This window comes from Mustela lutreola, chromosome 1, assembly GCF_030435805.1.
Source record: "Mustela lutreola isolate mMusLut2 chromosome 1, mMusLut2.pri, whole genome shotgun sequence".
Classification (NCBI taxonomy): Eukaryota; Metazoa; Chordata; class Mammalia; order Carnivora; family Mustelidae; genus Mustela; species Mustela lutreola.
The window spans coordinates 43,451,603-43,468,424 of record NC_081290.1 but is presented as its reverse complement, the minus strand read 5'-3'; the positions used below and the strand labels follow the sequence as shown (position 1 = coordinate 43,468,424).

Here is a 16,822-nt window from a genome sequence, read left to right as displayed (position 1 = left end):
ATTAATATTTTGGAAAAATATTTCCAAATATTAAAATTAGGTAATAGTAATACTGTGATGTGACAAATAATATGACTTCTTTAATTAGCTATTCAAAAACATGCATTCATTCATTAAACCAATTTTCACTGAGGACTGACTATGTGCCAACACCAAGAAATGTAACAATAAACAGAACAGAGGTGACATTGCCTTCAGGGAACACACTGCAGCCTTGAATAGGATGTGAGAATTAATGGAGGGACTTCATGGAAGTAGTTAAATATTTGATAAATGCTATCGCAACACATCACATATAGTAAGAGTACATAACAGGAAGGTCTAATGTAGTCTTGGCATGCATTATGGCTACATCATTATGGTTGGTTTGAGGATAAAAAACAAAAATTGAAACTTTCAAGTATTTAGCTTTCACTTATTAATAAGCATTTTTGAAATGAGATGGGCAGTCATATAGCCTGTGTAAAATAAGATAATTCATCTTAAACTTATGATTTAAATTAAGAAGATTCACTTATCAGTGATGCCTTGGTAAACGTGTGTTGCTTGTGTAATTGGCCAGAGCATCCCAGGCTACGTTAGCTTTTATAGAGCTGCTACAGAAAGAAAAAACAAAAAACAAAAAACAAAACAAAAACATATTCTTTTCATTTCTAGGAAAAGATAAAAATTAATTTAAAAAAATACAACATCTTAAAGCTGCTTAAATTTATACAGCTAATATTGATAATCTGCGATTAGGGCAAGTTTAAACATTTTCCACTCTTGGATATGAACAATTAATTTCAAAATTAGACATTACTTGTTTCGGCTTTTTTTACACCATTTATTTTGAAAAATGAATCGGTCAATTATTTCATGAAATAAATCACTTATTTCTTTTCTAATGATTCTCGTGTCCTGATGCTTTTGTTGCATCGGAAATTAGGTGGAATATGTCTCTTTACTGATTCTAATTGTTAAGGATTGTTAAGGATAAATAATTTGGTAGTGGATGGTACCATAGAATATTCCATAGAATTTTTATTCTGTGGAAGTGATTTATTTTGTCTTTTTGGCAATCTTCAAACTTTGTAGAGGTTTTACTAACATCAACTGTACCATAAAACTAGAAGACAATAGTCTGTACCTTCTGGCACCGAGAGCAGAAATCAGCCTACTGGTCAGTCTCAAATTCAGAGAAATATTTAACACTACTTGAAACTGACATTAGCACCAAAATATTTTGAAGGAAAATTACCATCACTTTTATTTGTGCAACTAGATACAAAGTTGGAAAATATTGTCCTTTTAGGGTCAGGACTTTGAAGGGTAGAGTAATCCATCCTTGACCTGAGATCAGCAGACCATTTATTGATAGCATGTAAATTGCTCAGATTTCTGTAAAGAGACTGCGAGCTATCTAAAGATTGTGTTTGGAGACAAGAGAGCTACTTTGAAGGGTGTGAACACACGGATCAAGCTCACGTTCCTGAGATCTTGGGGATTTATAAATTGCAAAAGCTGTCACAACAAAATTACCATTTCATTCTTCTTTGTATTTGTAATATAAACAAAGCCAGCAACCCCCACTAGCCTGCCACCGCTATTCTGGTGACTTTTTCATAGACTTGAGAAGCTTGAAGCCTGAAACACAATTAATTCAATGTTTCTTTTACCATGCAAATATCTCTTGTCAGAGACAGCATCCATGAGATTAGCCAGCAGTATTGATTTAGATGCCCCAGGATTGTTAATTGTAGCTAATGGTTATGTCTCTTTGACTTCTGAAAGAGGTTATGGCCATTGCAAATACATCTTAAGGAAGGAAAGAATACTATCAGCCAAGATGTGCACCCAAGCTTTGGAACTAAGCTAGCAAGACCCTACTCACATCCCTGTAAAGCAGACATATATTTTTGTATTTTTTATAGGTGGATATGGTGCAGACCACGAACCCCCCTGGCCACATTGAGGAATCGTGTAAAATGAATGTATGTGCTCGTAAGTGAAACACATGTAATGTTCCAACTCAGTGTGTTGGATCCTAATAGACTTGGATTATCTTGTGTAAAAAGAAATCGATTCCCAAGAGGCAGGACCACTATCTGATTAAAATGAAGCTCTGATTTTGGAGAAAACTAAAATGGACTTAAAATAAAATCTCTGCAAAAAGGAATCAAACTATCCTTGGCAAACAAACTGAAAAAAAAAAAAAAAGAAAAGAAAAGAAAAGAAAGCAAGCTGTCAATATGGAATAAAGAAGGGATGTGAGAGAGGTTTTGCAATCTTATTAATTACTGTGGAGAAACAGAATCAAATATCGTCATACTCAGGAGTGTGAAAAGAAGAACAGGAAATCCTTTTCCTTCGGTTTGCACTTGAATGGACTCAAGCAAAGAGTGGAGACATATCCTGTTACTGTTTATAGTTAATAATGTGGAGATTAGTATAGATGTGATTTCATTTGTCTTGCTTGAACTAATTGGATGCATTATGTAGAAATCACCTGAGCCTGTGCTAGATCAACAAAGAAAATGGAAATGTATACCTCAGGACTGAATTCTGGGAAAATTAGACTGTTCAATGCTCTTTAACAAAGTGTTAAGAAGAAATACTACTGCCGGTCAGGGAAAATAAGAAACTAGTGGACAGGAAAGAAAATAAAATTTAGGTCATTCTGATACTTGTCGTAATATAATTTATTACAGTGTAAAAGCAGAGGATAGATCGCAGTATATCTCACAGAACTTTTACACAATTTCTGATTGAATTTAGGGTAAACCACATAAATGTTCAAGGAATGTATGGCCATTATATCAATAGGAAACTGGCCTTTAAAATTTGTGGTCCTATGCATTCATGTATGCAGACGAGGGCTTTTTTTATTTTGCTAAAGGATGAATTGCATGCAGGAAGTACCTCTTTACTTTATAGTTACTTGCTCACCTGAAGATACTGTATAAAGTCTAATTTTTGTATGAGTAAGAGTGTATGTGGGTGCATTTGTGTGTGTGTGTGTGTGTGTGTGTGTGTGTGTGTGTGTGTCTAAGTGGAAGGAGGTAAAATTTAATGGTTGACATTTGCACTTTGGTTCATTGCCTAGAATGTAAAGGGGTAGAGTAAACTGTCTTAAGCCATTTCATATGTGTTATCACTATTAAAGATTATTATTCACATACAAAGTCATTCTGATATAGAGTAACTACTGCAAAGGCTCTCCAATTAAGTGTAATATTTATTGCCATTGAGTCATTTAAATTAAGTCGTACCAATGTCTGAAAATGAGAGTGGGCTCCTGTGAAATCGTTTGAAGACAGTTGGAAAATCCTATTACACTCTTTCAGGCACTTCACTCAGTGACAGAGGATATGAATCGTGGATGTTCTCATAGAAGATATTGGGGAAATATTTGATTTTTAACTAAAACTTTTTAATCCAATCTATAAGTTACAGTTTTTTTTCCACTTTTCTTCAAACTAAATTAATAATAAGTAATCATATATTAACATAGATAAGATGGTAAATACTTAAAACAGATTGACATATCTTTTGTAATCACCATGTGCCATAATAACTTTGAAACTATTGTTCTCTGGTATTTGTATTCATTTCTCTTTATCTTACTGATTAATTTTATAGTAAAACTTTTTACCTCTTCTATGTGACAATCAACTGAAGTCGGTACCCTATCTATATACTATTACAGGGATTTTTGTCTTTATTTATGCTATTATAAAAATTATAAATCTATAAACTGTATAATTCTATTGTATTGAATATTTTTCTGTGACCAAAGTAATAAAAAAAAAAACCTGCTTTATAAGATGACTATATTTCCTATTTTCATAATCCTTTAAAACAACAGGACGTAAAATATGCTCATGTTCCTGATTTTTGGAATACAGTCACCACATCTTCACAATTTGAGAGTGAAGAGCTTAGCCACTTTAGATAAAGAGAAAAGGTTGGGCAGAGATAAGGTTTGACGGAGATAATTTTGAAGGTGTGAAGAGAAAAGTACCCTGAACTGACTCAGGAGTTTTGAGGTCAAATTTTGCTCTGCTAAAGAGCAGACCCGATGAATAATTTTTTTTTTTTTTTTGAGTTTTTGGGTGTTCAGATTTCTTACCTATAAAGAATGAGTTTGGATGGTGCTGTCAATTTTTAGATCATTTTAATTCTAAACTTCTAAAGTTTTGAAACATTGCAATGTGACATTTCATACTGATCATATTAATACTCAATAGTGATCATTAGTATTAAGGGAATTCCATGCTTTTCCACTTAAATTGACCTAAAGCTGAATGTACGTCTTAAGAGTAAGGGAAAATACTAATTCATAGTTATTACTGTGCATCCTTAGTTTGACTCAGTGGCAGTATGTACTGAAGTATAAATAATCATGTTCTGGGATCAATAGGTATCTCTAAGTTAATTGAACCAAGAGGCCCCCCAAGTACAAAATCACTCAATCTGTAGCAGAGAAAAACCTTTTTGTTCTGCACTGAGTTGAACACATTCCCTGCCAGCATATTAAAGTGCCAGAACCAGTTTTTCTTGCTCTTTACCCCCCGAGGATTGATCAGCACATGAAGGTCTCTTTGACTTCAAAGGCATTCTGGGCTTGGATCAGCCTGGTTGGGTTCAGAGGAGAAGGAAACACTAGCCCCTGATGTTTACTGCTGTGGGCCTTTCATCCTATAGTCCTCTGCTTAGGAGAAGCAACAGGCAGAGGAGTCTTGTAACGGTCATAATTTCAGGATTAATGTTTAGTCATGAAATGCCTCACTCAGAAGAACAGCACTTTTATTTTAGCTTCCAGCCACTACTCCAACTGGGAAAGGTCAGAGACACAGTATGAAGCAAAGTGAAAGCATATACAGGATGTCAATTTGGGGAGGAGGGTGCGTGCTAACTGGCAATGGCGTCGCTTTCCAAATCACAAAGGTGGCAAGGATAAACGTCTGGGATCCTTAGTTAGAGAACTGGTCACACTGAACGTTTGTTTCATTTTGGCGAAACTTCTGGTCATTTATGGAACCGACTTAGGTAATAAAATTTAATTTTGTCAGTTTATTCTTCCTTATACAAGATTAGAGATTTAGATGGGAGACCACCTACCAAGCCTCTCCCATGACCCGCTATAAGTAAAAATTTCACTAAAATATGAAAAAAACGTTCAAAAATATTATTGAGGAATAAAAGACTATGCTTTTCATTTTAGTTCTGGATATTATTTTTTTTGTATGCTATTATTCCATTTGTATTTTGATAAATACAAATTATTTGAACTGATTTTAGTATTTCTTTGATAACTATTTATTATTTAACAAATGTTTAATGTTTTAAACTTTAATTCCAGTGTAGTTAAAAAACACTGTTGTAAACAAAACAAAACAAAAACACTGTTTTATTGGTTTCGGGTGTGCAATACCACACTTCAACAATTCCATGTATAACTAGGTGCTCACCAAGATAAATGTACTATTAGTCCCCTTCACCTGTTTCATCCAATTTTTGTTACCAAGAGTCAGCTCTATGCAGACGATATATTCATTGCTCTATTAAATACTTATATCAGCCTTATGAAGCAGATTCCATTATTGTCATATCATCTGTTTTACAAATGAGGAAAATTAGGCACAGAAAGTTTGGGTAAATTTGCAAAGATACAAAGCCGGCAGGAGGTAGAGCTGGGCTCTGAGTCCTGCCACTGGACTGCAGAGAGGCTCCACTCAGCAAGTGGGTCAAGGAGCTCTCAGGCCAAGCACTGCAAAAGATTGGGGTGCAAGTCAGGTTCTGGAATTATCTCAGGGTACAGAAGTGGAATTTTTTTTTTTTTTTGGTTCTTTCAGATCACACATCTGTTAACGTGAGTGTGGCAAATTCAACATGCATGACTTAGATGTGAAAGGCATTCCCAAGTTCTTAGCACATAGAAATATTGGATAAAGATGGAATCTGTGATAGAAAGTCTGCTTTAAATATTGGTGACAGGGAAGAAGAAATTCTTTTCTAACCTACTTGTTTTGTAGGCTTAAAATATGTGACCACGTACTATTTGCATCAAACGTTATTCGAAAATGAAGGCTGTTATGGATTGAGGCAAATAACAACCGTATTCTTTGAACAAGGAGAGCTCACGGTCTAATGGGAATTCCAGCCATACAGGCTAATTACTACAAAGCCATGTGCTAAACGAAGGACTATGATAGTAGCTAAGAGGGCAGTGTCGGCAATCCAGGTTGCCTGGGTTTGAGACGCGGTTCAGACACGACAAACTGAGTGTCCTTTGAACAGATAACTTGACTCTGCCTCCATTTTTTCACATGTAATATAAAGTTAGTCACCACATCTGTGTCATACATTGATTGTGATTATTAAATGAGATTTAGCCAGGTAATGTGAGTATGACCTGACAAGGACTCCGATTTGTTAATTTTGTTATCGTTGTTTTATAGTTAACATATGAATAGGGTGTAGTTGCTGCTAACTGGGAAGTTCGTGGGCTAAAGTAAACTCAGCATCACTGTCACTAGTGAAATAAAAGGCACTTCACAGAGTAGGTAACTCCAAGCACTTGATATACTTCACATACTATGGCGTGAAACTCAGCAAAATTGTGTGGGTACAGGTTCTCCAAGGGGATTCATCAGTTCCTGATCTGCTACAATCCAAATCTTAGAGCGCTGTGAGCTGCAATTTTTTCAAGTACAGACAAGTGAAAGGAAGCTGTGAAAACTGAAATCAAACCTGTCACAATCCATGATGAAAGTTCCTAAAAGGTCAAAGAACAATTTTTGAAGGATCACTTTATCTATAAGCATAAGGGAGTATAATTTTCCCCAGTAGCTTAAAAATTGTGAAACCCAAGAATGATTAATTATTTGCCAGATTATTTTAAGAACTAACGATGATGCGGATTATGATAACCAATCCATAAATAAGTAGCTGTTATTCTTTGCAAATATTTAATTAGTATCTATTATCTATGATGAGGGCTTTCTTTTCTTTTCTTTTTTTTTTAAGATTTTATTTATTTATTTGACAGACAGAGATCACAAATAGGCAGAGAGGCAGGCAGAGAGAGGGGAAGGGAAGCAGGCTCCCCGCTGAGCAGAAAGCCCAATGCAGGGCTCCATCCCAGGACCCTGGGATCATGACCTGAGCTGAAGGCAGAGGTTTTAACCCACTGAGCCACCCAGGCTCCCTCTTTTTTTTTTTTTTTTTTTTTTAAATAAAGATATTATTTATTTATTTGACAGAGATAGAGAAAGAGAAATTCCATCAAAGCTCTTCTATTTGGAAGTACTTTTTCAAGGGGAGCTGTAAGCAGAGGGAAAGGGAGGAGTAGGCTTCCTGCTGACCTAGGAGCCCTATGCTCAGGCTCAATGCCAGGACTCTGGACCATGACCTGAGTTGAAGGCAGACGCTGAACTGACTGAGCCACCCAAGAGGTTCCACGCTTTAGTTTTGAAGTCCTTTTAAGCAGAACATGTGCTTTGTTAATAAATACTAAAGATGAGATTTGAATGTGTGAAATATAAACAAAATAAACACTGGCGGGATTGAACTGGATAATATTTAAGGTCTGGGAGTTCAGTGGCTTTCATTTTAAACATTGTAATTGGCTAAGTGTGCTGGAGAGGTTAAACAAGTCATCATTAAAAATGCTGTTTTGCCTATTTGAAACTATGTGCTGGATAAAATAGATTACTAAGTCTGACAGGAAAATCTAGAGCTCAGAAACGCTCTGTGTTCTTGGGAACATACAGCATTGCTTGTGAAAACATGAGGAAGTTATATTTCCATTTCCCAGTTTAGCAACCAAACATCTGAAAAGAAAGTCAACTACAGATTTTTATTAGGCAATCCATTTCAGTAAGTTTTAGTTTTTTTTTCATGAAATAGTGGACTACTCTATGTACTTATGGATGCTATTACAGCCATAATAATCTACCTTATGCTTCTTTTTGTGAATTACTAAGGAAAAGTTAAGATTAATGTAGTTATAAATGAATACCTTCCTAGACTATATCCTTAGACGTTAGGGGGAAAGCGAACATGCCCTGTTTTAAGAGACTGGAGTTTTGAGCTCAGCTTGTTTTCTAATTGCTACCGCCCAACTACCCAATTCTGTCAGTGAAAATTCTGTTCTGTTTCAATAGCAGGTGAAGGGAACCCAGGTCTCTCATCTTTCTTCTTCTTTCTATATCTAGCTGTTAAAAGGCGGGTCTGCAAGGATTTTTTTTTTTCCTCTTCTGTGTGTCAGGCTCATGAAAGAAGCAGACACTTGGTATATGCATTCTAGAAAGATCAGAAACTGGCTGCCTCCTGATAATACATTTCAAGTGGATATAGTGCATTCTAACTTTATGCTGGTTGACTTTTTAAAGTCCCTGAGTTTTTATTACATAAAACTGTGCCCTGTTTTCAACCCCATGTTGGAGCTTGGTTGTTAAAGTCATATAATTGAAAAAAGTCTGTGTTAAGAAAGATACCGATAACGTTAAGGAAACAATTTTTCCAATGAGACTTTTTAATAAAAATTCTATGATGGCTAGTTACATAAATGCCTTTCAATTTGGATAGAGACGTTTGTGAAAATGTTTATGAAGATGAGCTCCAGCTAGTCCTACTTTAAAAGAGGTTATATATTTAAATGAATATCAAGAATCTGTAAATGCAGGATCTTTTTATCTTTCAATAAACCAATTTTAATACTAGGAAGAAATGCAGCACATATCTTGTACCAAAGCTCCCTAGTAATCATGTACTCTTGTCATCTGAGATTAGCATTCGGATTAAAGAACATGACTAAAAGATTCTAAATTAGCAGTTACCAAGTTGAAATGGCACAAAAGTTAAAACAGTGTAATACAGCAATCTACTTCATGCAATATATTGCCTATACCAATTAATTAGCAGTTTAATTAGCATGATGTTTCATGTTGTGACCTAAGCCATTGTACTCCCAATGGGTCTAGTGGAGACAATGAGAAAAAGGAAGAAAGCTTTAAGACTGTTGATGGTTATGTTACAATGGACCAGAATTAAAAATAATTTTTCATTTAGGAATGTCTGGCTGGCTTAGTTGGTATAGCATGCAAATTTTGACCTTGGTATCATAAGCTCAAGCCCCACGATGGGGGTAGAGTTTATTAAGAAAAAAAAAAGTAAATGTTTAAAAAATAATTCTTCATCTTATTTATTTATTTATTTTTTTAAAAGATTTTATTTATTTAAAAATGATTTTATTTATTTATTTGACAGACGGAGATCACAAGTAGGCAGAGAAGCAGGCAGAGAGAGAGGAAGGGAACCAGGCTCCCCGCTGAGTAGAGAGCCTGATGCAGGGCTCGATCCCAGGACCCTGGGATCATGACCTGAGCCGAAGGCAGAGGCTCTAACCCACTGAGCCACCCAGGCACCCCTAATTCTTCATTTTAAAATAAAAGAATATGCATATCCTTTTTGTCTTTCTGAACTCAGAACAGATTTGTTAAAAAGGATTTTTATGGTATGAAGTACTCCCCTGAATTAAAAGCATATCAAATAACTGAATGTGCAATAGCATTAAATGAACTGTATTTTAAACAGCAAGTGACCACAAATAAATGCCTAAAGGCTTCACTTAGATAAAACAGAAGTACCTCTCACAATTTTGAGAGCAAACATAAAAGATATGTATTAGGGTGATCATATTTTTGAATATATAATGTGATTCATAGGATTCTATTAAGGGCCATTGAAATTGCTTACAAAGGATTGCATTTTGGAAAGCCACAATGGAACTCTGCCTTTGGACAGGCCTGAGCAAAAAAATATGCATCTTAGAAATAATTTATCAAGTGCATGACATGAAAGGGGTCTCTCATCCTTTCTTCCCTCCCCAGAGAGAACATATTCAGATTGTGTGTGTTTGTCTTTATTACATAAAATGGAAGTTTCTGTCAAGCCAAAGACAGTCATCTGCCAGCAGATTGGTTCTGCCTTTTAACAGCAGCATGAAGAATGGATACAATGTTACGAATATTGGGCTGTAAAGCCCAACAATCTTCTGGAGGTGATTTTCTCTTCATTCTACACTGCTGACAATTCAGAAGATGCAAAGAAATAAACTAATTTAAGGATCTGACTAATTTCCCTAGATTTTGTCAAGCTTTCTTTCCCAATCACTGAAATCTGTTGGCTTCTTTCACGGCTATGTAATTAGGCTATTCGTTTCCTTTGAGCTTATGTACTACAGCAGGTCCAGAGCTCTTCTTTTTCCCCTTTCAGAAATTGTTCCGTAGCCTCTATCAGGAGTTAATGTATGCATGCCATTTGGAACATTGCTGGTTATTATGTCGCTTACAGATATTTTATTGTACGCAGAACTGAGTATTCATGGAAGTCTAAAGTCTCTGTTATGCAAAACTCTATAGAGAGAAAGCTGGTTAAATTTTATTTTTTTCTCCTGACTTCCCTCTTTAACACATCAATTCAAATTGCTCCTTTTTCACTTTGTAGAAATTGTCTACAAATGGAATAAAAAGCTTATACAAATTATGGAGTTATAATTGATCATATATAATCACTTGCAACTTCTGCTTTCTAAAATAAGGACAGATTTGCATTTGTGATACAAAATAATTCAGTAATCAATTGTGCTAGGGTGATCACAAATGTGTTTCCAAGATGTTACTAAACATCTTTTCTTTTTAGTTTCATAGTATCATATCTTCAGGCAATCAGAAAATTGCAATTTAAGTTTTGCTCTGAGTGTTACCTTGTAATGATCTGATCTGAGTGATCTTTCAGTTTGAATTGTATTTACTAAGAATTGGAATTACTCTGTGTTGTCCTCTCTTGGATTTCCTATGAAAACAATTTAAATGAATTGGATACATTGAATGAATTGAATCCTATGAATACAATTTAAAGGGATATATAATTCATAAATTAAAGGAACACCAATTACATCCTAGTCTTGGAGACTTTGAGCAACTTAATCTTTCCTGTATTTAAACAAAGGTAATAACAGTCTTATAGCATCATTAAGCAATGAGGATGAATTAATATACTATGTAAATTATATGTTATAGAATGAGTTAATATACACCATTTATTACAAAGGCCTGGCTTGATGGGAGCCAGCATAAACAGCAGGACTATTAAAGAAGGCTCAGAACTGTGACACAGATCACACAGGTTTTCACTAGTTGAGCACTAGTTGAGCGAAGCAGTTTTAATGCAATACAGAATGGTGCCTGACACATAGTGGATGTCTCTAAGTGTTATCTGCTACTAAAAACAGACAACTGGAGGTGCCTGGGTCGCTCGGTCATTAAGCGTCTCCCTTCGCTTAGGTGTTGATCCCAGGGTCCTGGAATTGAGCTCAGCTTGGGCTCCCTGCCTACCGGGAAACCTGCTCCTCCCTCTCTAAGTTCCCTTGCTTGTGTTCCCTCTCTCTCTGTGTCTCTCTCTGTCAAATAAAAAAATAAAATCTTAAAATCCTTAAATTAATTAATTAATTAAAAACAAAAACAAAACCAAAAACAGACAGCTAGGGTTTCCAGAGGTCTTATACTAGCCATCAGTTAGGCTAGGGTCCAAATTGTGTATGTATCTGACTTTAAACCTGATTTCCTTAAGCCTTTACAGGAATCTAAACTTGATTTTAGAAGTAGTTGTCGGTAGAGACTTCACAACCTGTTGAATAAGCTTTCTGTTTAATGTGACTTTAAAAGTAAGTTTTTAAACTTATTTTGAAAATGCAGATCTGGTTATAACACATGAGAATATAATAAAAAAAATGACCAACTATCCACTCATACTTGAGCTTTTTCTTTGATTTAGAAATTATTCATTAAGGAGCACCTGGGTCACTCAGTTGGTTAAGCGTCTGCCTTCTGTTCAGGTCACCAAGTCCCACGGTGGACTCCCTGCTCGGCAGAGAGTCTGCTTATCCCTATCCCTCTGCCCCTGCTTGTGTTCTCTCTCCCTCTCTCTCAAATAAATAAGCAAATAAATAAAATTTTCATTAAAACAAACATTGGGAAGTACGCAACAGCTGTATTTATTTGTTTTCTAGTAGACTTCAGCTGGGTGTTTAGGTAAGCTCATAATCATACCTTCACTTCTGCTGTCTTTGAGCATTTGGAATTCTATTCAAATCCAGGGTGTCAAGGCTGGCTGGAGAAGCACCTTTTGCACCGTGACGTGCTCTTCTCCATTACCGCCATGTCGTTTGGGTTGCCATTCAATTTTGTTTAACTGTGAGGTTTGGGAATGCTTTATTTCACTTTTCCCCAAATATTTTGCTGCAATTTTTTTCTCTTAACTTATCTTAAGAGATATGTTACCATTGAATCTTTAAATTGATTACTTTTCATTGTAGGTTGGGTGTCCTGCAATAGTTGCCATTACTTATTGTTTAGTTGAATTTGAAATTGATATGCCCTAATGACTGTGATTAGAAGTTATTCCACTCTCTGTGCCATCTAGCAATATTGATCATAACAATATGTGTTTAAAAAAAAAAGGAGAGAGAAAGAGGGAGATAAAGAAAGAGCTCTCTCTCTCTCTCTCTTTCTGTTGCTGGTAACTGTTCAAAACTGTGAAATAAAATAGATCACGGTTAGGCATGAAAAGTAGAGTTGAAATGTTATTAGTGTTTGTGTAGAAATTACATAAAGTGGATTGAGATGTTACACTGAAAGCTGAACTATTACGTACATTGCTGCCCAAAGTCTTGCAAGGATAGGCCAACTTACTGCTTCTTAGGCCATGCTCGGGAACATTTAGTGCCTATTAATTTCTAAGAAATAAATTTCAGATTCCTTAATTTAGAATCATTCCTTTGACTCTAGTCCTCCTCTCCCATTTTTGCTTTCCATTCTTTCTTTTCATGAACTCCTATGTTTCCGTAAGCCTGGTAAGTTTTAAGTGACTTTGCCTGCTCTACCCTTTCCTACCAGTTTATTTTCACCTATACTACTACCTCCTCCAGCAATTCTCGTCTTCTAATTTTACATGAATGAATCCTACCTTCCCTCTTTTCCTGGTTGCCATGTTGTTAGTGCTAATTTTAAGCCATTTTATCTGTGCGATTTTTTTAAAAAAGGTTTTATTTATGTATTTGGCAGAGAGAGAGAGAGAGAGATCACAAGTAGGCAGAGAGGCAGGCATAGAAAGAGGGGGAAGCAGGCTCCCCGCTGAGCAGAGAGACTGATGCAGGGCTTGATCCCAGGACCCTGGGATCACCACCAGAGCTGAAGGCAGAGGCCCAACCCACTGAGCCACCCAGGCACCCCTATCTTTGTGATTGTTATGCTACCTGACTCTTCCTATCTCTAATGGTAGGATATTTTGTGCATGTAAGTGTAGATGCATATTATTTCTTTCGTACATTATAATCTCTTCATTTGGAAGGTCCTAGTCTGATTCATATTTTTATCTCCTTCCAGTTTTTAGCAAAGTGCCTTGCTTATAGAAGATAAACAGATGCTTGATTGAATTCACTTGATGCAATAAATGGGAATTTTATGTGATTCTAAGACATTCAATAAAGTGTATAATACTAGTCATTCAATACATACTTACTGAATTCCTGCACTAGATTAGGTAGTGAGGCTATTGCATTCCTACAAAGTATCAAATACTGGGCAACCCAGATGAGATGCTGTGCACATATGTATATCACAAGCCACATGATCTCTGTTAAGTGCGCATTCCTCTGTGTTACTCAGGATCTGCTCTATTGCAGGAACTTTTTTTGTTACTAAGATAGATATGTGTTTCTCAGATGTGAGAACTACATGGTGTCAAAAGGAAGGCACCTCTTCTGGTGGTCAACAAGTAGGTGGCAAGGCAGGATGGTATACAAGGAAGCTGGAAAATAGATCAAAATGTATAAGGCATTGGATGCATGTTAGGGAGACACAACTTGAGGCTGGGAAAAATGGGACTCAGACAGTAGAGGTCTTTAAAGACAGGCGAGCAGAGACCCTTATTTGTTAGGGGAATAACTTTCAAACCAGTGTGAAGGAAGCACCAGAGGGAAAAGACAAATAACTCTAAAGGGATTTGTGTTGTCCTTTAAGTGAAACCTATTTCTCGGAGACTCGGAATGCTGTGCCATTAGTTGCCACACTTTACGTGGACTACAAAGTTGTAGAGACGACTGTCTTCAGTCATTTCTTGGCATTGGCACAGTGCTCCGCCCTAGAGATTTATTTCTTTAGTAGAGGAATTACTATAATTAATACCAAAATAAATATATTTTAATGCATGGTTTCTGAAATCAATATGCACGAAACCATTCTTGGAACATGATGTTCAGTTCAACTTGAACTGTTTATGTGTGACAATATGACAAGTCTTTATGATGTTTCTGGGATAGACACAAAGCATGATTTTAATATAAAATTCTTTTTCTCCAATATGGTCGAAAGAGACTTTCTTTGATGTTAAACAATGATCTCAAATAAAGTCATGCTTTGGGGGCTATCTTGAGGCTGAAGACTAAAAAAAATCATCACTCACCAAATCCATTTTTGCTACTATCATTGCCGGAACTCACTGCCCAAGCCCTAAGCTGATTTTTATTTCAGAACTTAGCCAGAAGTATTTTTATTTTTATATCAGTTTTTTTTTAAATTTTGCAGCATATTATCAAAACATTTTCAATTATTTCTGATTGCTTTTTGCTCTTTGCAGTTTAAAAAAAAATTATGCCACAGATAGGACAGATATGATTTTCCCAGTCTTATAGTTTATGGGATTTGCTCTTTTCATTTGAAAAAAACAAACAAAAAAAAAAAACTTCATAGGATTTCATTTGTAGTAAGACAGTTCTGGCAGTTCCATGACAGTGAAATTTTAAGGATCATCAATATTGTAGGGTACAGGCTATGGAGTTACTCTTTTTTTCTCTCTCTTTTTTCACCTTTAATTCCAATTAAAATATATTCTATTAGACTAGATGCTTTCTGCCTGGATGTTTGCTGTCTTATCTTTGACTTTCAATCAAGGAAGGTCAGATTCCTTCTGTTAGAGCTGAAAGGGTGCATAACCTGCCAGGGGTTAACTAGTGTTTCAAGAATATAGAACTCCTGGTCTATGAATAATGATTAATGTATGGTACTTATATTGTTAAATCTTTCAAGAAAAGTGTCTTGTAAAGTTATTCTGTGTTACTGGAGCCAATCTTAATATTCCACATAAGGCAGAGGTGGCACATACCATATGTTTGCAAAGTGTTTTACCCACGGTTCCATATATAAATATCCACATTCATAATACACAATTTTCAAAATACCTGCTTTATGCTTTATCATGAAATTTATGTAAAATCCTGTATAAATCATATTCAGTATACTTCATCATATAATTTTTTACAAGAGATTGTATTTCTGTTTGAAATTTTTATTGTTTTTCATAGGTTTCAGAAGGAATGCCATCACGCCTTTAATGTTGCTGTTACCTATGGTGTGGCAACTTAAAATTTTCTAGGTAATATTAGTATGAAAGGGTAAAACCTCTGATATAACATATTGTCAGAATATCTTAGTAGTAGATATAATTTAGGATTTTCTCAATGCTTGCTTTGTGAATTCAGAATATTACCTTTATTCATACCATTAGTAATATATATCAGGAACACTAATGTCTGTGTTTATTCATGTACTGACTGGCTGAAGAATTACCCAATGGAGTATAAAGGCATAAAAGTGTTACATTATTTTGATGGCACATATATTATCTATCTAGATATCTATCTATATAAATATTTTGAAATATATATTTCCTTTGCATACATGATGCATATATTCAAATATATATATATATTCAAATATATATATATATATACTTCAGAATTTATTTTTCTATTCTGAAGATCAACTGAGGGAAATAATTACTTGATAATAATTATTGAATACAAGTTTTGGACCAGAAACTGTGTTTGAGCTTGGGAATATAAATATGGGAAAGATACTATCAGTGCTTTCATCAAACTGAGAGAGTCGGGTGTGTTAAAAGTGCTATAGGATGACAAAGTGAAGACATTTGGGAAATGTTTCATGACAAGAAACTTTTTTTTTTTTAAGATTTTATTTATTTATTTGACAGAGAGAAATCACAAGTAGATGGAGAGGCAGGCAAAGAGAGAGAGAGGGAAGAAGGCTCCCTGCTGAGCAGAGAGCTCGATGCGGGACTCAATCCCAGGACCCTGAGATCATGACCTGAGCCGAAGGCAGCGGCTTAACCCACTGAGCCACCCAGGCGCCCCATGACAAGAAACTTTTTATTCAAACCTTGTAATAGTTAGTAGTTCACTTACACGCAGCAGGGAAGAATGGCATTTCAACTGGAGAAGATATCATGAGCTAAGTAATGAAAACATCAAAATTCCTTGTATATTTGGTAAAAGTCACAGTGTGGTTAGAGTGTAGGAAACATTGGATGGGTGGCTCAAGATGAACTGGAAAGAACAAATTGGTTCATCTCAAGAAGAGCCTTGGATTTTATGTTTAGCTGTTTGGGTTTATACTGTAAGTATTCAAAGGTCACTGAAAGTTTTCGAGCAAGGTTATAACACAGTAAGTGTTTTAGAATGATGGCTCTGTTGGTGGAAAGGAAATCAGTTTATAGTTAAAGTACTGGTGAAAAGGAGACGAGTAAGGGAACTAGTACTTTCTGACAAAGCCTCATCAAGTGATTCCGATGCTTTCTGTGGAGAGAGATCAAGTTGTGAATGGGCAGAAGGATGTTAAATGTTTGGTACACGATTGGAAGTTGGAGAAGAAAGGAGAGAGAAAATAGGGATGGAAAAAAAAATTGTTTCAGATTTTAA

At 35.6% G+C, this 16,822-nt stretch overlaps 1 protein-coding gene across 10 annotated transcripts in view; it reads left to right on the top strand.

Annotated features, from left to right (window-relative positions):
- PCDH7 (protocadherin 7) overlaps positions 1-16,822 on the top strand; it is a 423,055-nt gene that overhangs the window by 63,196 nt on the left and 343,037 nt on the right. The window contains exon 2 of one of the 10 annotated variants that reach the window (XM_059163990.1): positions 1,914-3,807. The exons of the other annotated variants lie outside the window; for them this stretch is intronic. Within the exon in view, the coding sequence (XP_059019973.1) occupies positions 1,914-1,991 (78 nt within the window). The 3' untranslated portion in view covers positions 1,992-3,807. Of the gene's footprint in view, positions 1-1,913; positions 3,808-16,822 lie in introns of those variants that run through there. 10 annotated transcript variants of the gene reach the window in all.